Here is a 27,257-nt window from a genome sequence, read left to right on the forward strand (position 1 = left end):
TCTCACAAAGGAATTTGAGATTAATTTGGAAAAAATATCAAAAATAAGAAGTTCATTAACTATGCTTTATATGACATCCGCTTAGTATGACGTATTTGTCACTTCCCTTCGATGTCATTATAAGCGGATTCTACTGTATCTCGAAATATTACTTTAATTTCTTTTACCCAGAGTTCTGTACACCAAACTTCTGTAAAGATACATTATTTATATACATCTTTTATTCAAAGGGGTAATTTAATTGCGGTCGGCAAAAGGTTGGTGATAGCTTTGGCGTGAATTCGTTTGAATTTGTATTTTTATCCACAAAGCCAAACTAAACTTGATAATGATAAAAGAAAATGTGCCGTTTAGTCCGCTAAATATACACTGTAGAAAAGGGCTGATAGGTTTCCATACAATCACGGATTTAAATATAACACGAGGAACAAGTTGCAAAAATAGCCTGTTATCAGTAACTTGTATATTTTTTGGTTCTCATGCTTGTAAAGTCCGTCTTCCCCTACATGCTTCCAAGCTGCAGACTGGTCTTCAGATTTCGGGACGTATTTTAAATTCCATGTACTGGATATAATCCTTTCAACTAATTTTATTTCATAAGTATATATTTAGGTTCATTATTGACTCTCTATCGATATCGTATATTTATATATGATAGACATTGCTTACATACCTAATGTATTGTAGTTAACTATATAAACTGTGCCTACACTTGGTGAAGCGCAAATAAATACTTATTCGTACCTATTATGTACTATTCTGCATTACTAAATAGATGCTAACTTAATCACTTCATCATTTTATGTAGGTAACTACGTAATTCTGACAGTGCGTACGTTACTTTGATGATTTAATGAACCAAAATAGAAAGTTTACTCTGAAATTAATCTTGTCCATTGCGGTTTTCGTAATCGCTAATTTACGTTAAAGCTTAAGCTTTGTAAGGCGCAGAGCTTGGGTTTGATTCCAATTCCCTTGCCGAGTGCCAGTGAATCCAACGCTCAAGCGAGCTGATTAGTGTAAGTATGACAAAAACCCTATGTAATAAAATACTACATACTTAATTAGGCGCTTTTGATATTTTAGCGTTTGAGATATCTTGATCATATCTTAATCTTGTCCGAAAACATAATTTTATATGACGAAAATACTTAACCATATTTAGTCGTGAACTTTATGAAAACGTCTAAAATACACATAATATATCCGTTTTTGAAGTACAAAGTAAGCCTTTCCGAGCTGGTGTGGTGAAAATATTTTTTCACCTCAGCAGCTCGAACAAGGGTACTTTGCTACTAAAACAGTGAGCAAAATGCGATTTTGTTCACTGAGTCATTTTGTCTCACTCAGTGAGCAAAATCGCATTTTGCTCACTGAGTGAGACAAAATGACATTCAAGTGACCTTTATAGTCAAATGTCATTTCAACATGCGGGGTCTAATACAAGTTCGATATACTTGGGTTCTATTATCTCTGTCCCTCTAGGTATGTTCTCACTGCTTAGGGTGAAAATTTTTGTGTACTACACGAGATCAAAGTTATTTACATCTCGTGCGCTTTTGAATCCCTTACTACGCTCAAGATTCTAAATTAGATTCTATTATAGAATCTTTCGCTTGCACGGGACTCAAAATAAGCACTCGAAGAAATATCAAACTTTGATCTCTTGTTGTACAAATAACTATTATCTCTCCGCAGATCTTGAGGTCAACACTCGTTCGAAATTCGAACGTTCGATCAGCTTGCACTTGGCAAGCAGGAGGAATACTTCGCTTTAGCTGCAGATTAACTAATTAGGCCGCTACTTGCAGATACATGTAATATTCAGTCGCCAATTAATTTTCAAATTAATGTGAGACGTGTTTAGGAGGTTATTTTCCCATCACTTTTTTGCAGTAATGATGGTGATTACGTACGGGATATAATCCTATTTGGATATATATATTTGGATTTGGACACGGTAAGTTAGTCTAATTTTAACGATTATTAATATTATTATTTTAATAAGAAACAAAACCTTGAAGACGAAGACCGTCTTATTTTTTTCATATTTCAGCGACGATTGTAAACAATTCGCTGATGAATGGTTAACGTTTACTTAAAAACAGTGTAATAAGTATATTTATCGGACAAAGGACATCTTTGATAGTCTAGCAAACACAACTTGTCAGTCTAAAAGAACCAGGAAAATACTCATCCCGTTATTTTGGGTGCTAGTACTAGCGTAAGCCAAATACTGTATGACTCTCTCTGTCTATGTTTGAAATGAGACAGTCCTGGGCCAAACTATATTAATTAACGCTAATAGTATTCACCATACCTCATAGGAATTGCTCAAGTTACACCTAGATCCATTCGTTCAATCGTGTATTCAAAGCAAAGAGTTACACACTACTAATTAATGAATAAACATCATGAGAAAAACAGCACTAATTAAGTAATCACGCAGCAGTAGCGGTAATCGTTTTAAAAGTAGTCAAAGCATAAACTATTAACAGCAAATTGAGTGCGGGTCATATAATGGTTAACTTTCGAATGCTCTGAACTAACTCAATTTAACCAATTGAAATCCGATTCTATTTTGTTCTACGTAGAGTATATTTTGATAAATTTTACTTTTAAACTTGAGAGTTTTGCAGAAAATGTTTACTAAATTTTAATCGATATTGTCAGGAATTAATAACTCTCCCTAAATTAGTCAATGTCTGGCCTATTGGTTTGTTTGTCAAGCAAAATAATTATGTGAGGGAAAGTGCAGAGGTCAATCAATACATACATCATATATTATGTTTATTGGTGATTGACGTATAAGGGGTCATCCATTAATTACGTCACACGAATTTCTAGGTTTTTTTACCCCTCCCCCCTCCTTGTCACACTTGGTCACATTTGGCAAACCCCTCCCCCCTGGTGTGACGTCACATTTCTTCAACGAAATCGGCAAATATTTATTTAATATTTTATCAAAATATTTTTGACAAAGAAATATTAGTAATTTTATAACCCAAAACTGATTAAGAAAAAAAATTAAACGAATAAAAACTATTATCGTTTCAAAAACTTGTTATTTAACTGTATAGCGAATAAAATAATTTAAATAAATTTTCGGTTAATGATGAAGTTAAAGTGACGTCACAAAGTTTATGACTCCCCCCTCCCCATTGTCACAACATGTCACATTTTCTTGACCCCCTCCCTCCCCCTAAACGTGTGATGTAATTAATGGATGACCCCTAACTAGTAGTTCACAGACCACTTGAACTACAAAATTGAGCATGTAGTTTTAAGGATGACTCATGCTAGACCGGGCCGGGGCCAAGCCGGAGCTTCCGGCGCTTCGTTTTCTAAGGTAAGCACTACGTGATCACCGATCAGCCGTCATAAAAAAAAGGCGTTCCGGATGCCTCGGCCCGGGCCCGGCCCGGTCTAGCGTGAGGCAGTCTTTACTCACAGTGACCACGGTGCTCCTGTACTAATTTTAATATGAGTTTCTAAAAAGGGTTGTGGTCTGTGGATCAGGTAGTTCACATCCATGTCTGTCTCAGCTGCATCTTTTACGGAAGTCCCGAATTTATAATTTACGAAGGTCAGGCACATTCCTCCATATTTAAATTTTTGAAGTGAAAACAGCGGCGCCGAGCACTTTTTTTATTTAACCTTTTCAACCACACGATATTTAACCGTGAGAAAATACAAAAAACTTAACAACAGTTGACTGCATTTGTATTGCTCAACCAATTAGAAGCAAATAAACACTCGGATGTGTTTGATCGAGATTGTTATCCACATTGTCAGCGGGGGCGTGAAGCTAGCGTTAACATCACAGATCACATACTATAGATATTAGATGGACTACACATAAGACACATCGCGGTCACCCTCACCCTTATAATGTTATAATAATACCGCACATTGAAACGAACGTTTCGATACTATAAACCTATACTATTTAACTGAGACGTGTCTTAAGACCCAACGGGAGTGGTCATTTCTCCATACAAACGTACTCCTCGTTTTCCTCCGTGGTTTTTGAAGCTAGAGCAATGATTTTTTCAACACAGATTAATATTGTCAATATCTGTGTCGGACCGTTTTGCTTTTTTTGATATTTTTGTTTTTTAAGGCGCTAGAGCCCTTCAAAAATGGCCAAAATGGCCTAATTGACTATGCCGCAATGAGAGGCGTGGCATTCAAAACTGATATCAATTAGCCAAAAAAGCAAAACGGTCTGACACAGATAATTTCATAATCATTTAGATTTCCAAATTTGGTTACGATTGGTTAAGTTTGGAGGAGGAAACAGAGGAGTACGAAACCTCGATTTTTGAGATTTTTACGCAGGATTTTTCGCCTTGTCCTTATCGCACTACTTTTAGGTGCCGCTTCCGTTAGCGAGACGGGTATATTTACCTAAAATATTTAAAACTCAGCTCCTGTTTCGTCTTAAGGCGTATCCAGACTAGTAAATTTTTCGCCAATCTGATTAAATTGCCCGATCGAATCAGGACGTGCGGACGCAAACGCCAATTTGGCTCGCCGAATTCAACCACCGATAATGACCGATAATACCGCTAAAATGAGATGCGGACGCAAGAATACCAATTTGTGAGGCCAGTATTTTTGTTCTGGGGCATTTTTTCAATTTAGAGGGCTCTAATATCCCATAAATTTAAAATTGTTGATTAAATTGGAGATTGACGCCAATTTCATTTCTGATCAAATTGGTCGATTTAAGGATATCGCATTAAGGTATGCAAGGGGGAGTGTGACGCGCGACAATTACATCATGTGCCATATCAATCCTGCACACGAGACGGGTTCGATCGATTTATCTGACGATCTGCTTCATCAGTTGTTCCCTCAATGCTGAGGATCGTGACATCATATCCTTCTGTTGAAGACCAGGTTTCCCATAGCCTTCAGTTCCTCGCCAAGCGCATGGCACCGTGCAGATTTTATTGCATAGGTCTAGTTTTAATCTGTTTCATTGTATCTGACAATATCCAGACGTTACAACGCACGTGACATGAAAAATGCCTATTACGTGCCCGCTTATCATTCTGAGGCAGGCGACTTAATTAATTAATAAGCGGTAGACTAATCATATACATAAAAGCGCATCTACCTACTTTTTTCAGTAACTGAAAGAAGTGACCGCGAGTTTTCAAGAAAGCTTTAAGCTGACCAATTGACCATACACACTACGGTATGCCTGCACAGTTTTGCCAACTGCACAGGTAGAACGTAGCGTATGTGGCATTCGTCTATGCAGATATCTAAAATTTAACCAGCTTTACCTGTGCAGTTCAACTGTACAGATAAAACTGCGCAGGCGTACCCTAGTGTGGGGTAAGTAATAGAACGTATACAAACCTATAATATATTGCTCAGAATATATAAATTCAATTAATATAATTTTGAATGGCATAACGTGCAATAAGTATAACGTGCGATACGTATAACAATGAATTCTATAATTTTATAATGTATAATGAACTTTGCATATAATATCGTTTATGATAAGTATAAAAAGGTATAACGTTGAAATAATATAATATACTTACAAAACAAATACCACGCAATAAACCTAACCTTTTATTTTTCTGGCGGGTAACAGCTCTAACCTAACCTAATACTTTTTTGGTAGCAGTTTCTTTCAGTTCTAACCTAACCTACTTTTCTGGTAGCAGTTTCTTTCTCTGAGGGGTCACAGTTCTAACCTAACCTAACCTACTTTTCTGGTAGCAGTTTCTTTCTCTGAGGGGTCACAGTTCTAACCTAACCTAACCTACTTTTCTGGTAGCAGTTTCTTTCTCTGAGGGGTCACAGTTCTAACCTAACCTAACCTACTTTTCTGGTAGCAGTTTATTTTTCTGGGGAGTCACAGTTCTAACCTAACCTAACCTACTTTTCTGGTAGCAGTTTCTTTTTCTGGGGAGCTATAGTTCTAACCTAACCCACTTTTCTGGTAGCAGTTTATTTTTCTGGGGGGTCACAGTTCTAACCTAACCTAACCTACTTTTCTGGTAGCAGTTGCTTTTTCTGGGGAGTCACAGTTCTAACCTAACCTAACCTACTTTTCTGGTAGCAGTTTTTTTTTCTGGGGAGTCACAGTTCTAACCTAACCTACTTTTCTGACACTAATTAGTTTCGATGACCTATGAAATACTGAGCTATCCAAATAATTTTACTGATGTTTTGTTCAGATACTTATATGAGATGTTATTCATTATTTTAATTTATATGCATAATGAATGTTATATTAAATGTAATTAGTTTATTTGTATGTTACCAAACAGCGGTATGTATATTGTATGTTATATTATTTTTATGTTATACTTATTGAAAATATAGATTTAGTGCATTATACATATGATTAGTATACGTTTTGAACGTTTGTAAACTGAAATTATACCAAAAGTTCGTATTCATTATGATACGCACCCCCTATATAGTGTGTATGGCCAGCTTGCGGGATTTGTGAGAGGTAGTCTATGGTTGTACTCACACTTGGCATTTCTGGCAGACAGGGTCGACTCCGGCGCGTTGTGCAATGAGGGAGCCGTTTTTGACACTTTGACAGGAACGCTGACGACTCGCGACGGGGTCAAGTGTGTGTAAGAGTTTAGAACTGTTCTATGCTAGTAAATGTATTCATAAAATATTTCTTGCTCTATATATCGTTCATCAATGTTTCTGATGAACAAATTCTAACGGGGTAACCAATTTCTAATAAAATGTGCATTGCAACGCCTAATGAAGTACCTGAATAAGGGTACGTTAGGTAATAGAACTATGATAGTACCTATAAAATAAAAATAAACTAGGTACAGTTTGTAAAATTCGTATCGAACGGGTAATACTTACAGTGTACATGATATCAGTTTTAATCTTAAATCTCCCTTGATATTGTTTTTGCCAATTCCTTACACAAAACTACACTGCAATGAAAGTGTTACAAATTACGAGTATGTGATGTCTTATTATACAAAAAGCTTTGCTAAGGTCGATTCAGGGACTGACTAGATCGGGTTAGTTATCAGTACAAACTACGTAGGTACCTACATAGTTTATACAATATATAATTTTACTAAACACAAAAGCACTCCATTAAGAAAACAATCTAATACACATGGCGTATCTAAATACACGAAGAAAAAAATTCACAGATTTCGTGCCTCACACGACTATCGAGCACATTGGAAATGAATCTACGCAATTCGAAAAAATATTGTCGCTGAGCGACGAGAAAGTCTGGATAAGGAAAAAGTTACAAAATAAAACTACAACGTTGAATGATAATTATTTTATTCTTAGACTAACACAAGTATCCTGGACATAACGCATGTGAACAAACAAATTGCAAAATTTCCACACGCGTATCGAAGTTTGAATAATTGTCGCCGTAGCGCATAAGTACATAGGTACATATTTCATTTTTCGATTAATAAGCAGGATATATTAATGTTCAAAGTACAAGAAAATTATTACACGGCAAATCCGTAGTCAACTCGAGAAGTGGTAGCCACATCGCCGTTATCGTCACTCAAGTCTTGATCGGCAGCGGCCCATTTGCTGCAAAATATGAAATTTTCTTGACAGCAGTTAGACGCGACGAGAGATGACCATAACAGCGTTTGTCTATGTTGCACCAAACCTGAGTTCCAATAGGTACTACTTACGAAAAAAGGAAAAGGACAAAAAAAAATATTAAAAAATTATAAATGCCATTCAGTTTCCTTAAATGTACTTAGCCATACCCTGAAGTTAATGGAGTTAAAAAAACACCGTGTAGAACACTTTTATCGGTCGAGCAAAAAGTAAACAATAGGAGCAATACAGATCGGCCCACATCGATCAAGCCCTATATTACATAACTTACACTGTTATTCAATGGTTCCGGTCAGCGAGCGTCTTTCGGAACTGTGGACGCATCGGTGTGTGTAACGCCTTGAATTGATTCCGGTAGACCAGGTACCTATAAAACGATGGTAATTGGTATTATGTAAAAGAATATAACGGTCAATTGCCAGTTGGCATCAAGTATAATTTTCATTGTTAAGTATGAATAACTTTTTTTAAATATATTTTACTAAACATTCATTTCGTATCTCTTCTGTGGTACCATTCCATCCTTCCGGGATATGTTCAAAGATAAAAAAAAAACATAAATATCCGTCTTCCATTAAATTAACATCTGTCCGGTAGCTACGTAACTTTTCTCAGCAAAATTCCTAAGCGTACTTCCGATATTAAATACTTTAACGCTGGTTGTATAACATATACTGGGAAACGCGATATTGACTTCCCTCTTGGTCAAAATCGTTAGTATCCAGAATAACGCACTTAATCCGAAAGTACTGGACCGGTGAGACTAGATGCAAGTGAGCTCGAATCGATCATATATGTTTACATTGCTGTATTTAGCACTAAGCAAGTAGCTGGTGAAAATAAAAGTGGCTGTGGGAAAAATCATTATTACTAATTACACGTTTTCTAAGGAGTGCCTTTAAATCAGAGACTTGTTTAGTTTAATTAACTGATAATTTGAAAACATGTGCAGTTCTAGGTTGGTCCCTGGAGAAAAATATATTTCCGACAATGTATTAACTGTACGTAATCTCAGTAATCTGATCTAAGGAAAAAAGCTTACACAAACTCGTAAAAGTTGATCGATACGTTTCCATTTAATTTTGTTAGGTTTCTAGCTATCTAACAAATGATCAAATAAGATATCTGTACCTGCGTGTAACGTACTTATCTTTAATTAAAATCTTGTTTTGATTTTAATTTTTTACATAACCATGTTAACGTTCCGTAAGTACTAGGATCGTGCCGGGAAAAGGAAGGCCCAACAAGTATTACAGCACATCCACCAGCACCTCAAATGTAGGACTCTCGTTAAGTAATATTTTTAACTAATAGCCTTTACATCTTACGATACTCCAATTTGCCGCTACACTTTAAGTCTTAAACCTTCGAGATAAAGGTCAAATTTATTTGAGATTATCGGCAATGAATTGGGATTGAGATTGTATAAAAAGTGGATGAACAGACCGGTCTATGGAAACTTGTAGTACCTACATTAGACAAGTTTGGTATTTATTTTGCGGATATCTACAGTATGATTTGAACTGTTATTTTCTAATTCTAAGTTATACTGAAAAGTAGTATTCTTGAGGCAATATAGGTACCCGTTGCCTTTGTAAGTGACACTATATAAAATCAAGCCTTTAAAATAATTTAAATAACTGTAAAGTACCTAACAACTTGCCAACAATAAAGGATAGGATGTAGGTATATTTTACCTTTCCCACTTAGGTTTATGAATTATGATTAAGCATATACCTACGATATTATTAACGTATGCGGAGTGAAATCTGGACAAAATTCAATGTCGTATTGAATAAAAACGACATGGTTATTTTCTATTGTATATTTCTATGTATTTAACAACGTTACAACGTTTTTGTAAATAAAAATAAATAAATCACAATCTACAAGTCAACATCACGATACAAGGCATGCATGTACTCGTACCTACCTACTCGTACGCAAAAGCCGAACCGTGTATAATCAGAAATGAGCAACATCCTATAGTTAGTTAACTATGGCAGGTGGTTCGATTGCTCATCCCACTTGCAATCGGAATGATACGAATAACGCGGCAATTAGTTGGGCAGACTCCTTTCACTGTTACACACTACACAGTACACATGCCTTATACAGTATCCTATGCTACTGTATTAATCTAGCAAAATGTATATTTATAAATTGAATAATTTCGATTATAATATATTTAGAATTTAAATAGACGCTTACCAAGAGGGAACAATAGCCAGGTTTCATTCTTTCCACTCGACTTTTATTGGACACCCATTTAGATTTAGATTACCATCTAGACCTGTTATGTGAGCAAAATGTATAAATGTATTTACAAAAAAGAATAGTAGGTACAGTCGACCTCAAAGATATGTTTACACTTTTGCACCTTACTTTTTGTAATAAGGCGAAAAATGTAAACATAACTTTGACGTCGACTGTACCTATCTAAATTATTTTTGTTACTTGCAATAAAACCATGTCGGTATATATTTGTAACATAAAAACTTACTCCCATGTTATCTGACCTCACAAGAGGCTTTGCTAATTAATAACTACTGAAAAAATATTAGCAAAGTCAATGCATAAAAATTATTAGCGTGGTTTCTCACTTCTCGTCTCATAAAATGTGTTCTTAAAACATTTCCTTCTGTATTTACTCTGTGCACTGTGCTGATAGCAGCCAGCACCCACAAGTGATAATGATAAGAGTTACATCATCCACACAAGTTTTTATTCTCACGTTAATTTGACGTGATGTGAGGCAAATAGACGTGCCAATGTTCTTGAAAAGCGAAACAAGTACTCATTATAATTAATGGCCCTACTTGTTATGTCATGTTTGTATTTAAGTTTAAGCACTGTTAATTTATGTGCTGATATGTCATTGGAATTTCGTAATTAAAGCGTGCCAATGTGACTTCTTTACGTTGATATGTTTTGAAATATAAAACTTACTACTTAGTTTTTTTATGGCCTTACAAATTAAGTACCTACACCTAATATCCGGTGATGATTATGGTACCTACCTATATATGTTACTGCTAAAATCTGTGATAAGTACTCATGATGATTGATCCCGGAGATAGGGCAAAAAAAGAGGTTTGGCAGTTTGAAATAGGACAGTGTGCACTTGTACAGTGGTACTTAGTTCTAAAAAATGTATGGCGGTGGATATTTATTGCATTTTATTTGAACAGAGCTTCTAAGTTCAAGGATCTGAATAGCATACTTTGAGAAAGTGAAAATAGGATAAAGTCTTTAGCTTTACTTATTGCGCGTTAAGATTAAAGTGAAAGTTCGATTTACGACCGATAGAGCAGCGCGTGCGCAGGGCTCGTGGAAGGGAAACCCGTAGAATCACTTGCACTGAAACCAAACTTGTCTAATTACGTAGTGCGTCGAGACATACTCGTACAGGGTAAGATCAGAGGGCCTACCGCGAATCACGTTCGACGTGTTGCCTCTCTGTCGCACTTGTAAATTCGTACGTGGGTGTGACAGGAGGCAACACGTCGAACGTGGTTCGCGGTATGCCCTCTGTAACGTAACGTGACAAGGCAAAAATGGAGAATTAAAAGGGAAACCTAATAAAATTGGTATAAACGTCTGTGATTGCCCTAATACGGCTATTACAGTGAACAAAAAACTACCAATTTAAAGACATTTTTTTTGCTACCTACCTGTCGTGATTCTTGCAGCGGATGGTCACATCGGAAGATCAAAACAGCAACCATTTCGCGGCACTCCTACCTATGATTTTCTCTATTTTTTGTATAACTTTCATTTCTGTGTTTAATTTGTGCTTAGGTACGAATGAATATTTTCCCTTCTATATTCTATACTATTTGGTCACTCTTGGCAGTACGATTTTATTGTATTTTATCCAGTCATCATAATCCTAGCGTTGTCCCGGATTTTTGCTGCGGTTCATGGAAGCATGGCTTTATACATATGAGTCAAAATATATAGAATTACCATAAGTTAATTATTTACCCAATAATTGATTTTATTACCGTAAAACGGGGTGAGTAGGTTTCGCGGGGAGCTATGGGTTATGAATGGGGAGAGAAGGATTGAGAGGGGGGTGAGGTGGGTTTTTAAGGCTACTGCTACAAAAATAATGTATTCCAATTTAAAATGGAGCTATAGTAATATTCATAAAAAAAAAATCGATCCAACAATCTTCCAAAATCACCTTTGTATGAAAAACCTTCTCACCCCAAATACGAGGCACTACGGGGTGAGGTGGGTTTTCCTAATAGGATAGGGTAATATCCCAAGAAAAGGGTAATATTTTACCAGTGAACGTAGTACGTAGGTAACTACTACTACTGCTAGTATGTCTATCGCCCTGAAACTTACATGATCTTTCAGAGTTTCAGAGTGACTGGTATGATTCGTTGGATTCATCTCATTCATCATCGTCATCGTTGATTACTATCAATAAGGTTTTGTGTTTCTAAAACTATGAGTAATTTATTATTTATTAATATTTATTTTAATACTGGATTATTTAACCACAGCAATGTAATCTTAAAGTAATGTTAAATACGGGTCAAAAATAAGCAAATGAAAACACTTTGAACACATAGTTACATATTTTATTTTGTACATTGAATAACATTACCAACAACTGCCATATATTAATAAATAACATTATAAAATAATATAAATGGCAACTGAACACCTGTTACATACGACTAAATTAAAGCCACGAAAAGCGGTAACTAGTTTAAATTCGTTTACACAGTCATTTTAGCTTGGAGTACGTGCCGCTGCGTCTGGTCGCGTACGCTGTCTTGTAGCTGCTGCTGGAGTCCGAAGGGACGAAGTCACCCCCGTGCGACCCGATATCATTATCTTCCTTCGGCAAGCTCGACGTTACAGGCCCCTGGACTTTCTCATACTCAACCGACGGCTGTGACGACGATCCATAAGATAAATTATACTTCTGCTGGGCGTTCGATGGATAGTAGTTGTAAAAACTTTGAGAAGGATTCGGACCGGGATACAACAGGTTATTATAAGGATTCGGCGGCGCTAAAAGAAACATAGTAGATGGCTGGCCCAAGTAAGGCTGACCTAAAGGCGATTGCTGGTACGGAGAGGCCACATTGAATTGTTGCTGAGATGGCAGCTGAAGTTGCTGCTGACTGTACTGATGGTTCGCGGGATTAGGTGAAAACAGTGACTGAGGATACTGCAGAAAAGGACTCGACTGGTAATTAGCAGACGGTTGTATAAGTAGCTGTATATTCCCGTTTGCTGATTTAGATGGGATTATTTGATATTTGGATTGGTAACCTGGATTAGGAACGAAATTGATGGGAAGAAACTGCGAAGTAGGCGGCGGAGGAATAAGGTTTATTTGTGGTTGAGGAGAATACCCCGAAGACACCTCCTGTTGGTTCGGAACTGAGTAGTATTGACTTGATGCTTGACTTGGATAAAAAGAATTCGGGACTTGAGTCTGGTAAGAACTTCCCTGTGAACTCGGTGTCTGAGAATAAACCTGATACGTGTAGTCCGGCTTTTGAGCTCCAGTAGGGATGGAGTTCAAACTGGTCCCTTTACCGGCGCCTCGTTTCTTCTGCTCCGAATCCTCCACTTCGTTCGCACACACCAGCGCGGCGAAAGCCACGAACATCTGAAAACACCAATTAGTTTAATGATCCGTCATCGTCTATTCAAGAAAGGCGTAGAACACCATCAATCAGCTACCTCGTTAAATGGCTTATTTGCTTTGCGTAATAGACGATTGTAAAAGTATAAATCACCTGTTAATTTACTTTTAAACATTTAATAGCTTTAAAACTTACTAGGATCCTCTTCGACATGATGGACGTTTGCGCTTTGCAAATTATAAAATTACATTATTTTCTAGTGTGAAAGGAAAAGCGCTCTAGGCGAAGTCACATGGAAAAGTGCATTACTGTATCAAGTTCAGGCATTTATATAAGCGTCCGTGGGCAACTTTCCTAGGTCCAGATCGAGGGAATGACCGCTAGGTCTTTGTCCGATCGCTACATATCCAGTTTGCGAGATACTTGAGATAGTTTCCTGGCCATATATTCCTATTGCTTAGCTAGTTTGGGCAAGCTGTCCACTGTAAAAACCCATTAGATTGGTGACCTCAAGATCCGTAAAATCTATACGTAATGATAGAGCATGATATGTGCTGGTTTGCCTCACGATCAGTTTGCGCTCGCTGAACGATTGGAATGGCACCTGGTGCCACGGAAATGTGACGGAGGTGCGTTTGTGCTCGATTTGCGATCATTTCCTACAACACCTGCTCTCGTTAGTATTGGCTACGTGTGTGACATTGGCGCCCACCTGGTAAGACACATTCGATACCTGAAAGTCGACATATCAGTACCTATACCTAGAAAACAGTACTTTCCATATAGCCAATACACATGAGAGCAAACGAGACACGCTGATATATTGATATTAAATTTAAATCGGTATTAAAATGATACTCTGAATATACCTCATTTACGTTACAAAACGCGATTAAAAGTACATAGCCTACATAGGTAAGTACTTATTGCAATTGGTACAGTCACCTGCAATAATATGTTACACAACAAAGGCCGCAAAAATATGTGACACGATCTTATTTGTAGAGCCATAAGAGCGTGTCACTTATTTTTTTTGGCCTTCGAAGAGTAACATATTATACGATGCGATTGGATTGCTTCGAAAATACTTTGCCTTCAAAAAAAATGAAGAATGTCAATTGCTCGCAAATTAATGGAAGTAAAGGTAGAAACTTAAAAAAAAACCAAATATGGATGCGTGAGTCACGTTCGGTGAAGGCACTGCGTTACACAACAATTCAGCATGCCACAAGGTTGCGCCCTAGTTTTAAAATGCTTTCTTTCTGATTGGGTCAGTCAAATTTTGAGAAGTATAAAGTTGAATTTTTAATGATATTACGACCAAAATGCCTTCAGATCAAATAAAAGATAAATAAGTAAAAAGGTAAACAACTTTTCTGAAGAAGAAGATCCTTAACTTTTAACATAAACATGTTTACTTTGTGTTTGTTCGGGCCTAATTTATAAGATAACACTTCGGAAAGTAAGAGTAAAAAGACAGTATCAGGTATATTTTTACTAGCTTGTGCCTGCGACTTCGTCTGCGTGAGATGATGATGATGATTGATAAAAACAATCCCATGTTCTTCCTCGGCTCTTAAACTATTTCCATATATACCAAATATAATCTAAATCGGTTCAGCGATTATATTACATACAAACTTTCACTCCCTTAAATCAGGATTTCTGGGATAAAAACTATCTTATGTCCTTCCCAGGGACTTCAAATATCTCTATACGAAATTTCAACTAAACCGGTTTAAGCGTTTAAGCGTAAATAAAGCGTGAAGAGGTAACAGAAAGACACACTTTCGCATTTATAATATTAGTATGGATTGTATAAAACCATCTTGCCGGTCTATAATCCACAAAGAATGGAAATAAACAAAGAAAACTATCATGACCAAGAGAACATACCTATCAGACGATATATAATTGCCTATTCATTAGTTTAAACGTAGCTACTTACCTACGATTAATGCTTAACTTCCATATCCTCGTAATGGCTTAATGAACGGCTTCCTACCCAAGAGAGTTAATGCACTTACAAACCTATAGTAATTTAGGTAATCTATAGAATATCTCGAGAGCTTTCTACAAAGGATGGCTAGCGAGAATGAAGGGGCCGACTAACTACCAACCAGCAGCTACAATCGGTGCACGACTATTATCATCATCATCATCATCATTTCAGCCTATATACGTCCCACTGCTGGGCACAGGCCTCCTCTCATGCGCGAGAGGGCTTGGGCTATTAGTCCCCACGCTAGCCCAATGCGGATTGGGGACTTCACATACACCTTTGAATTTCTTCGCAGATGTATGCAGGTTTCCTCACGATGTTTTCCTTCACCGAAAAGCTAGTGGTAAATATCAAAAGATATTTCGTACATAAGTTTCGAAAAACTCATTGGTACGAGCCAGGATTTGAACCCGCGACCTCCGGATTGAAAGTCAGACGTCATATCCACTCGGCCACCACTGCTTTTTACCACGACCACCACGACCACGACTATTACACCTGGCCATTATTATACTTAACGGCCTCCTAAACCTAATTGGTACTACACCCTGCCTACGAAGCAACTTTAAAAGATATTTTCAGACTGTTAATAAAATGGGGTACCATAGGGTAGGTACCATATCTTAGAGAAGGCGATATTTTCTTTGAACGAGTTTATTATTTAAGCCCCATTAGGCGGTCCTATAGAACTCGCATGCAATTTCGGTACATTGCTAACTACCTATAATAAAGGTAGCAGGTACAATGAATGAATTCAGTCGATCGACCAAATACCGCAGTGTAACGAAAATTGCATGCAAGTTCTTGAACCACTGAACCATATAAATGGGGCTTTAGGAAGGAACTGGGGCTCGTTTCTCAAAAGCTTGTAACTTTGTAACACAAGTGGAAGTCCCTTTCTCACAAAAGCAGTAAAAAAGTGATATCCGCTTGTATTACAAGCTTGTAGCTTTTGAAAAACGACAACCTACAACCTATGTAAATATCGTTCATCAGATAAGTAAGCCCAATATATAGTTAAAAAGCATATTCCCGTACAGTAATACGTAGTTTTGTAACAGACCGTTAATAGGAATGTACTCGTAAAGATGCAGGCATCTGATAAAGGTTTGCTAATGAACTTGCCTCAGAAACAAAGGCTGCTGTTACAATTGTTACATAATAAGGGCGGATTTGAATCACTAGTTCAATCACTCACTAGAAATCAGATGTCTCTCAATCTTTTTACTGTGCTTAAGCTTTTATATCTTAGTAACACCGGTCGCGATATCCGCGTCATATGGCTACGAGGAGGTTGATATTATAATAAGTATTTTAATAATGTAAAATTGCAAATAATTTTATGTTTTAAATGTCGTTAATTGCATATTTGTTGTACCTACCTAATAAATATATTTATTTTTAGGGAACAAACAAATACGGAACCCTAAAAAGGCACCATGCATATCAGAACTCTCGCCTTCGGCTCTTAATCGTCCGTAAACCCATCATCTGATTTTGATCAGAACTGAGCCATATTATTTTCACATTACGCGAGTCATAGTCTTTTCATTTTCGGTGGTTGAAAGTGAATTTAAACAAAATGCATGAGTCATACACGGTTTGCTGCTACGTACATAACATGTGCTTTAAATACTTAAATACTTTATGCAATAAAAAAAATATATTGTTGATTTGTATGTCAGTAAAATACTTATGTACCTACTTATGTAGAAGTATTTTGAGTTTCTACCCTCATAGTCTATTATTTGATCCTAGCCAGTAGGAACTCTATGTTAAATAATACAAACTTAGGTGAGATTACACATAGGGTAATAGGACGTTAATCATTTTAATCAGGTAGGTAGTTATTTAACAAGTAGGGGAAAGAAGGTGACAAAATGTATATGTATTAAGATAATATATCTATACAATGACATTAAAGAAAAAAAAATTGGACCCATGGTTTGAGAGTTAGAGGGGGGACATTTTTTTTCTGTCGGGGTGATTATTTCTTATTCTTCTTATTTCCGTGAAAATACGATGCACTACACTACATCTGTATGACGACTATTTTGACAATTTCCAGTGACAAATATTGCTTCAATAATCGTGTAAGCTTTCAAATGTACACGAAAAATAACCTTTATAACAACGCCATCTAGCTGACGTATCAAATAAACATGTGGTTGATAAAGAGTTCGTGTTTAACTATAGAGAGCGTTGCACGTTGGCGTTCACCATACTGAAAGAAAGTTCATCTCGCCGAGTATAGGTGGCGTTATGTATAACACTCAAGAGAATAATGGACGTGGTCCCTATTTTCCTTAGAGGATATAACCAACGGAGACGCCATGTCTAAAATTTTCGGTACAAAATAGTCTGCCGTTTTTTGCGGGGGAGGGGCACATCAAATGTATAGGTACGTCATGTCAGATAAACGTCAGTCCATACATATGGTTGACCATTGGCCGCCTATTTTCGACCGTCAGAGGGGAACGTCTGTTAATGGCGGCTCCATTGTTAATTACTCCGAGCTATTTTCGCCTCTGGATTTTGACATTATGAAAATATTTATTTTTTACACAATTTCATGTGTATTAACCATAGCTAAGTCCCTTCGTTTGACTTTTTTTGAACTAGGAGCGAAATATAAGGAGAATCAGTCGCGCGCGGTCATCACTTTCCTCTTGAATGTGTAATTTATAGAAAAAAAAAACCAACTTCAAAAAGGATAAAAAAAATTTTTTTATCAATTTTAGTTTTTGTTACGACTGACGCGGCATTCAGCAGGATTCATTACAGCCATAATGGCAAATAGGCAATCTTTAGGTTTTATTGTGTCCGTCTATATGTATACCTATGTAAGTATGTACATATGACACAAGGGTTTTGTTTCCTTGCACACTTTTTTGTTGTTATGTACGGAACCCTCCATGCTTGGCCTGACACGCACTTGGCTGGTGTCCTACCAGATGGAATAATTTACATCATTTTTGCACCGTAACGTAGGTAAGTACAGTGGCGTAGCTAGGGGGGGGCGGCGGGGGCGGCCCGCCCCGGGTGTCACCCACTTGGGGGGTGACACCCGACCGTGAACATCAGTAGTGCCATCTATAAAAATTCGTAAAACTGTGGCAGATTGCACAACCGCCATTAAGGAAATAATATACAACATGCCCACGAGGAACCCGAGAGATTTTGACAGAATATTCCTGATCATATTTAAAGACTAAAATGTCCTATAAACTGTTTTGGAATTCGCCTAGTTTCATAGTCCAGTAGCACCAGCATAGCAATGTACAAATTGCAGAACATTCCCAAAAAGCGGAAACGTTCTCGAGAATGTTCTCAGAACATGGAAATTATTGTTCCGCCATCTTGGATTTTTTCCAAAAAAACTTTTTTTTGACATAGGAATCTAGAGGCCTCTATCTCCCGCCATGCCAAATCTCAGCGCGCTCGCACCAAGTTAAAAAAAATTAAAAAAAAAGTCAACCATTTTTTTTTAATGCAGTTTGTTTTGTCTCGGGGCCCTCTATGACATTTGGGCTGTAACCGCGAAAATCGAAGTTCGCAAATTGCGGGGATTCTTCTCTGTCACTCTAATTACGCCTTCATTGGAGTAAAAGAGAAAGATCCCCGCAATTTGCGAATTTCGATTTTCGCGGTAGCCGCTTTGGTCGAGCACCCCCACCTATCACGCACCGTTTAAAAGTTGCCATACAAAATAAAAGTGGCCAGTTTTCCCGCAATTGTTGCATTTTTCTAAAAAAAACAATTTTTGATAGGTGTTTAGGGGATCCCGAGATTCCGTGGCCAAAATTTCAGCGCGCTAGTGCAAACTTGAAAAAATTTAAAAAAAAAGTCGGCCATATTGAAAAAAAAATATGGCGGCGTCAATATGACATTTGGTCGAGCACCCCCCACCTAGGTCTGACCGTTTGGCCGGGCCGTCATACATTTTTCTGACCGGAAGCGGTAGACAAAAAGTCGGAATTTTCTGGGGGTAAGGATACTACACCTAAACTATCGTGAATATTCATGGTATAAACTACGATAAATAAATAAATTCTCGTTCTCGAGAACATTTTTCGAAGTTACCGAGAAATTCTCATGTGGAAAGTTTCGCAACTTTGGAAAGTTTTTTTTTAAATTATGTGATTATTTGTGTAAATGACAAAAAAAAGTTAAAATTATTTTTGGGTGACAGTTTTACAAATTATAGCATTTACATTTTATGTACAAAAAATCGAAAAACGAGAAATTCTCATGTGGAAAGTTTCGCAAATTTGGAGTTTTTTTTTTAATTGTGATTATTTCTGTAATTGACAAAAAAAAAGTAAAAATTATTTTTGGGTGTCAGTTTTACAAATTATAGCATTTACATTTTATGTACAAAAAATCGAAAAACAATTTTATTTTGGCGAAATTGACGTAAACTCTTTTAGTATTTTTTCCTTATTTTGGCCTCAGAAATGCATGGTTAAAATCTCTCGGGGTTCCTGGTATGTAACAATAATATGTTGGTGCCTCGTAGGTTTTTTTATTCAGAAAGTTTTTTTTAATTATGTGATTATTTCTGTAATTGAGAAGCTATGTCACTATTTCTAATTGGGTGACTCTGGACTATTTGAAATTCATTGTGAAATGGGATTTTACAGAATCTCTTTGAAATCGCGCACTTGGCAAAAAAGTTTTTAATTTTTTTTTTAACGTAAATTATTTGTATATCTTTCACGGGACAATGATGACTCGGACTTTTGGGAGGCGTGCGCGGAGCCCAGGCCAACATGTAGACCCTTATGACACTTATGAAATGTGGGTTACACCGAGCAGATGCTGTCCTTGCCCGTGTCATAGAACGCGCGCAGAGGCAACACCCGCCAGGGTGTGGACTATTGAGAGTTCATGGAATCTAAAATGAAAGCGATGGAGTAAATTGTGAGCTATGGAATATTAAACGTAATTTTATAATTGTAAAATATTAAACATATTTTACAATTTTGATTGAATTTTGGGGTGACACCCACAATTTCCGCCCCGGGTGCCACCCATGCTAGCTACGCCACTGGGTAAGTAGGTATTACATAGTACTTACTATGTTAGTATATGTAACTAGGAAAGGGAACTAATGTGTATGAAAGGTAATCATTAACAGTAGGTAAGTAATCAATCACGATTACTGTATCAGTTGCTTACGATATGGTAGAATTATAAGCATTTCAAGTGCTAAACTGTGATCCAACATGCAATGCATTGTTGAGTTATTGATTGTAGATTATCGCATTAAATAAGTAATTAAATTAAATAATGCTTAACTTGCGTAGTATATATGTTAGAAAATATAGATGACTGACATTGTATATTACAACGCCGCAAGTCTATTTGGCAGCAGCGTTTATATTTTTGTATTTTAGCTTTGTGCATATGAAAAATTTCATCTTAGGCACTGCTATTTAGCCTATTTATAACTTCGAAACTTTACCTAAGTTGTACCTTACCTAAGTAACTGGGGGCCGATTTTTGAATTCCGATCGCTCGATTTCGGCACTTGAAAATCGGTGGAATACGGCGAAATGCTAATTTTTGAAATACGAGCGATATAAATTGGGAATCGAGTGGCATTGACCACTCGTTTTCAATTCTATTAGTAGAATTTAAATGCCTAGTAGTGGAGATATTATTGAACGAAATACACGAAATCGAGCGGTCGAAATTCAAAAATCGGGCCCCTGTGTTGTACCGTACTTAACCTATGTATAAGTGTAATTGAACGTAAATTGAACTGCTGCCACGAGCACAAAATTACGACATAGAAGTTAAAAATGGTCATCGCTATTAAATCTACTAATCTCAATGCCTAAAAAGCTTAAGAAGAAGTTAAATTTATTTTTGCGTCATTCAAATAAATATACCGTAAAACGCTTTTATAATTATTACTTATTGTACTTTTGTGGCAGACAGCGGTCAGGTAGGTGCAATTTTACATTCCACGGTTATTTTAACCCTTTTCCAGGCATAGTACGATTTATCGACCACATACGCGCCACTAGAATTTCAACTTTAGCATTCCAATTTAAGATTCAAATTATATTGCACTTTCGGGAAATTTGACTTGTGAATGAATCATCAAAGCTGGATTAATTGGAATATATTGGATTTTTAGGGAAAACCATGTAGATTGGTGCGGCCTGGAAAAGGGTTAATAGCAGTAAGGTGACAGTTTTCACACGCGTATACTCGTGAAGGTAAATTACGAAAACAGTCTTTAGGGTCCACTTACAACGATATCCAGGCACAGGACATTGTATGGAGGTTAACCTGCAACGCATATTGGTTGCCACTGCCGATTCGGCTGATATATTTTTCGGCTTGTATGAGATATTATTGTAGGTGACTGTACATCCTCTTTCTCTTCTAATGGAAAGCGAAGAAAATATCACGTTTGCCTTGAAGGCAAAATCAACATGTTTTAACACATTCACTGCCAGCGACCCACTAGGTGGGTTCCCGTTTCGTAGGCGCTTTTCACTACAAAGCGGAAAACACGTGTTATCGGCTACGCTCGTAGCGTGTAGCTCGCGCTGGCAGTGTGTGTTTTAATTATTGCTTCTGATATAGCCGTTAGTTAGACTCTTACGAGTATATGAAAAGTACAGTCAAGGTATTAAATATCGACACGGATAGTGTGCCAAATGTATGTATACAATGGCCTTATTGCCCATACATTACGTAGTGTGTAATATTTTTGGCACTTTGTCCGTGTGACTATACCATCAGCGAAGTAACAAGTTACTTATTGTTATTTACTTGAAATGCATTACCTAAATCATACATTTCTGTTCATTCCAAAAATTAAGCTAGCTTTGAGTTGTTTCATTAATTGTGGTATTATCATCAGTATACGTGGCAGCTGTCACTGACACTAAACTATAATGAAAGCAGAAACGACTGTGTGCTCTGGAGTATGCTTTTATAATGGAGTCTTCTAATTAGTATAATCAGTAAAATTTTCGAGCCCATTTTGCAGCACCTATATAATTAGGTATAGATAGAAAATTGAGTTCGGCGGACAAGCCTTAAGCACATAAGGTCACGTGAGGAGGGAGGTATGAGAATTCCCTGCAAGTGTTCTCTTGCTCTAATGTTTCTCTTACCCCATCTAACTCTAACCTTATCACATTCTGTCGAGTTATTAAAACAAGGGTAAATAGTAGTAGTAAAAAAAGTAAATAGGTAGTACCTAAAGAACCTCATCCTCCATCGATGACATCGCGTAACTCACGATCATCCGCACAATCCATACCACTATAACAAAAACATGACACAGATCCGCTTACCAACCCTATGCGTTGCAACAGATCGTGACCAGACACATAATAAGATAATAAGAAAATTCGGAAGTAAGCGACGTCTACATGCGCCTCGGACCGTATCGTTGAATAACCGGCCGCAAATGACAAAAGCCGTAACAATCCACGAAGCTCATTTGAGTTGAGGCAAGAACAGTGACCTACCTCAAAACATTTCGTGATCACACTTTGGTTTTTATATCAACACTGTTAAAGTGAATTTTCTCATGTTTAACATCATGGGTTGTAAGTCATTATGAGGTAACAGCATCATTTGTAGTTACGGCCTTGTTATTTTAGGATGGACTTCAGTGGTCAGCTGTTAGCTAATGCGCGTTCGTTTAGCTGCATCTCATTGTGAGATCAGGGCATCCGTTTTTATTTTCTTTTTTATGCGATGGCCGCCGTTCCACTCTGTTACCTACCTTATTCAAATTAGCTTTTAGGATTTCCAATTCATAAAATCGTGAGGTATGAAGAAAAGTTAGGCTAGAAGAAAAGACTACCATTTTAGGTTTTTTTATCGACTCTCTAATTTATGCCTTGATAATTTCTCGGATTATACTAAAATTTTAAACATGTAAAACATGCCAGTAGTATACATTTTTTTATCATTTGTTTCTAAATTTATATTGTATGAGGATTTATCTTTTGGCAATAAGGAGTTTTACGTAAACCTAATGGAAATGTATCTGTAGGAATCGGAATCCATTTTGCATAATACCTTGATTACCTTGTTTCATCATAACATGATCACTAGCCGTTTTCTTTCAACAATTATCACTAACTCTAGCTTGTTAATATCTATCTACTTGTATCTTAAGAGCAAAATGAAGATCTCGTCTAACACCCAAGTAAGGTTAGAAAACTGCATGAGCCAGCTATCTACCTATTTATAATATTCTTTACTTTCCTACGAGTGAAATTGTTAGAGCGCCGTCGATTATACAAGCCGGAATATCATGTTTTCACGTCATACATATCTCGTACATATTACGATCCGAGCCCATGCGTTTTGACAGCACCATCTTGAGGTATCTTCAATCAAAGCTGACTAAGGAAATAGTCTTAGAAACTTAATTTTGTAGACACCTCGTTTACTTATTTAGGACGAATAAAACTTAGTAGAAATATAAAGTGAGCAAATAAAACTAAATAGAACATTTTTTACAACAAATTTATTAAAAACAATAACGATTTACGGGCTATCTTTAATAAATAAGCTATGCTATATTAACTTAAAATAATATTTACATTTCTGAGCTGACCATTTGAAAACAAACTCACGGATGTTTTGGTGAAGTTGACGCAACCAGAATCAAAGCGATAATATATATAATAGGTAACTAGTAACATAATTATGTGGTTGTTACTAAAAAGAAAGCATGTATCCAAAACACATTAAGCGCCAATGACGCGGTCGCCCGCGCGGGGCAAGTAAGTAATTAGCGGAACATACGAAAATAAATCATACCGATGAAAACACTTTCGCCTAGGCAACACTCTTCGCCCTACACCACAGAACACACGCAAACACACACACAAACTCACTATTTACAAGCAATTTCCCTCCTAAGAGTCACTTATTGAGGACTGGCTTTTAGTTCCTCGCTATATTTTATTGTGTTATAAGTATTCTCACTATAAGAACCTTGAAGAGGCTCTTTAGGAGATCCGTACTGTGAACTTAGGCTGCTATATCCACCAGAGCTATATTTAGGGTAAGATTTTAAGGAGCTCATGCTGATTGAGGGTGATTTGTATGATGAGCTACCGGCTCCAAAGCTATATGATGGCTGCGACTTGTAGTATTGGGGACTGTGAGAAGACGCGGCATGAGCGGAGTTAGGAATACCGTAACTAGTAGCAGGTGGAGAATACAGACCGGAAGAGTGAGAGGAAAGAGATGCAAAACTGTCTTTAGCCGGAAGGTAAGCATTAGAAATGTACTTAGATGAACCGCCGCCAAAACCGCCTCCAAAACCGCCGTGAGATCCTCCGAAACTCGCACCGAGTCCGCCTGATCCTAGAGATAAAGCACCGTGACTACCGTGACCGCCGGAGGAGAAAGAAAGGCCTCCAGAGCCCAGGGAAACACCATGACCTCCAGAACCTAGAGAATGACCGCCGAGACTTCCAGAACTCAAAGAGTGACCACCGAAGCTACTAGATCCAAGAGAATGACCGCCGAGGCTGTTTGATCCTATTGAGTGTCCACTAAGACTGGAACCCAGTGAATGACCGCCGTGACCGGAACCTAGAGAAATGGCACCAGATTGAGAAGAGGCACCGCTAAAGGAAGGCACGCTGTAGGAAGCAGATATGTCGTGGCTTGGCTCAGCTTGAACTGAAGATCCTATGTAAGCAGACGGTTTAAAAGAGTTCTTTCCAGAGGACGCGTAACTATTTCCGAAAGATTTGTAAGGGCCACTTAAAGAGTATCCACCACCAAGAGATTCTCCGATAGAGCCAGAGGCACCTGTGAAATATTGGGCTCCGCTACCTAAATTGAGCCCCCCTGAACCGAAGGAGTGGCCAGAACTGGGAGCAGCGTAGTTGAAGGAAGGGGCGTTCAATTGTTTAGCTTCTGTAGGATTGAACAGGACTGGGCCTGTGGAACTGTAAGATCCAAGACCTTTAGTACCAGCGGCGTACGAGGGTATGCTGGGTTGAGGCTGTTGCTCGGCAATACTATATTGCTGTTTAGGTGCCGAGAACTGGTACTGTGGGATAGCTTGCTCTTGTACACCATAACCGCCGTGGCCCTCCGATTGTATCGAGCCTCCGTAGCTTTCCGGCGCCTGCAGGCTCAGAGCTCCTGAGTTCAATTGCTGCTGAAGCTGACTCATCAAATGATTAAGGTCGGTTCCTACTAGGCCACCGTGACTTGGCTGCAGTGTGATCGGCGCGAGCTGGATGGTCGCGTGGCCGCTGCCTGGCAGGCCCTCGGATGAGAGTGAATGAGATCCACTAAATCCTTGTCCTTCATAGCTGGAGTAGCTGGGTTTGGCTCCACCGACGCTGTAGCCAGCCCCGATGCTGATGGCGCTAGCACCCTCGTGGCCCAGCGACGGAGCCTGGTAACTGTGTGACGATGCGGGATATCCAACTGGCGCTTCTCTCTTGTCTTTCAATTCATCCACCTTCTGTTCTTTCTTAGCCCAGGACGTTGTAACGCTCAGCAGAGCGATTAATGTAATCTGGAATTATAGCAAAAACTGTCATTAGCATAATTAAGCAGCATCATTTATTATTCTTTCATACAGACGTAAAAAATATTTCCGCGAGAGGTTATTAACGCATGACGGCATTTCTGCGCACGCTCATCCGACTTATGTAATTAATACTAATCTAATTTTCACTTTCGTAAATGCAAACAAGGGAAACCCGAAACGGGTTTTAGAAAAATAACCGCTACATTAACGCCCGTGCCCGCGCGGCCCGCATGACATTTCCAAGAGATTAAACTTCTATAGCAATAAATTTTAATTTCACTTTTACCGCTTTTACTTGAGGTTTTAGAATCACATGTTATAAATGTTATAATTGTTTAAATTCCTTTCTAAGCTAGAAACAACATACACACAACCGTTCTCGCTACTAATTACTACTACTAATAAATTAAAATTAAAAATACAATCTGCAACTCGACGTGTATCATTCGTACCGTTAATATACTTTAATTGACGTAATAATCCTTCTCATTTTGGTTTAAACTAACACGATTTTCACTTATAAATTATACTGAAACGGAACTTAATCGCGGTTATTATTTGGTCTGACGTTTCGAACGTGACATTATGTTCTTGATCGCTGGCTTGGTCCAGTCTCGATTCAGTTTAAATAATAAATTAATAATCCTCGTTGTTATGTACTATTGAAACACTGCATTAGAAACTCCAGACCTAATTCGTCTCCAGAAACACTTTTAAATTTCGCTTGTCACTGATCACACACTCACCGTGAATTTCATTTCTGTTTGTTTATTATGCTCGTTGCGTGTTGGAAACTAAATCACTGGGCACAACACACGCGGTATCAGACGGCCGGATGGGACAACCGCCGAATTCGTAATGTCAAAGCGTAGTGTCTTCACGAATTTATAAGAGAGGTGTAGGTGCACCAGACGCAAGCGCAGCGCAGGCTGCACGAGGGTAAAAGTATCGACGACCCTTTCACTGCGGGCTGAAGGAATGGGAGCGAGTGAGCTTCCGAACCCAGCAATGAGGTAACCCGGCCGGAAGTTGCGTAACAAGTAGCCGATCGCAATTTTCGTGCACATTTTGGGACAGGTGTCGTCCGCGCCACGGTTGTATGATTGGTGTTGGTGTAGGTAGGGTAGGCATATTTCTTGTCTCTGATGGATATTTAGCACAAATTTTGTGAGTTGTTGTTTTACTACCAGACGTCGAATATTTTGTAGCAATTTCGATTCAGCATTGTTTTACGTAAAAGGGATCTGTATACCCAAATCCAGCTGAAATGATTTATTAAAGTTTACAGAGCAATATAAACTTTAATGGAACTGATCATCTATCAAATGTTTTTTTTTTCTGCTGCTGCATTGAAGTTGCTACAAAATAAACAGTAGGTATCTACCTATTTATTCCCACAAAAATAATCAGTACTACACATCATGTCATAAACTGCTACTGTTCTTTCTTGAGTGCATTTTCTTCACCTTACATTACA

The 27,257-nt window shown here is 37.8% G+C and overlaps 2 protein-coding genes across 2 annotated transcripts; both read right to left on the reverse strand.

The window, feature by feature from the left end:
* Window positions 1-12,190: 12,190 nt before the first annotated feature.
* Window positions 12,191-13,541, reverse strand: LOC134797156 (uncharacterized). Its single transcript, XM_063769405.1, has 2 exons — window positions 13,425-13,541; window positions 12,191-13,252 (listed from the first exon to the last, which is right to left on the reverse strand). The coding sequence occupies exons 1-2, from the start codon at window positions 13,440-13,442 to the stop codon at window positions 12,356-12,358; spliced, it is 915 nt and encodes a 304-aa protein (XP_063625475.1). The 5' UTR covers window positions 13,443-13,541; the 3' UTR covers window positions 12,191-12,355.
* Window positions 13,542-23,726: 10,185 nt separating this feature from the next.
* On the reverse strand, window positions 23,727-26,883 carry LOC134796990 (PE-PGRS family protein PE_PGRS4-like). The gene is made up of 2 exons (XM_063769184.1): window positions 26,527-26,883; window positions 23,727-25,765 (listed from the first exon to the last, which is right to left on the reverse strand). The coding sequence occupies exons 1-2, from the start codon at window positions 26,536-26,538 to the stop codon at window positions 24,149-24,151; spliced, it is 1,629 nt and encodes a 542-aa protein (XP_063625254.1). The 5' UTR covers window positions 26,539-26,883; the 3' UTR covers window positions 23,727-24,148.
* Window positions 26,884-27,257: the final 374 nt, after the last annotated feature.

This window comes from Cydia splendana, chromosome 14 (genome assembly GCF_910591565.1).
Source record: "Cydia splendana chromosome 14, ilCydSple1.2, whole genome shotgun sequence".
Classification (NCBI taxonomy): Eukaryota; Metazoa; Arthropoda; class Insecta; order Lepidoptera; family Tortricidae; genus Cydia; species Cydia splendana.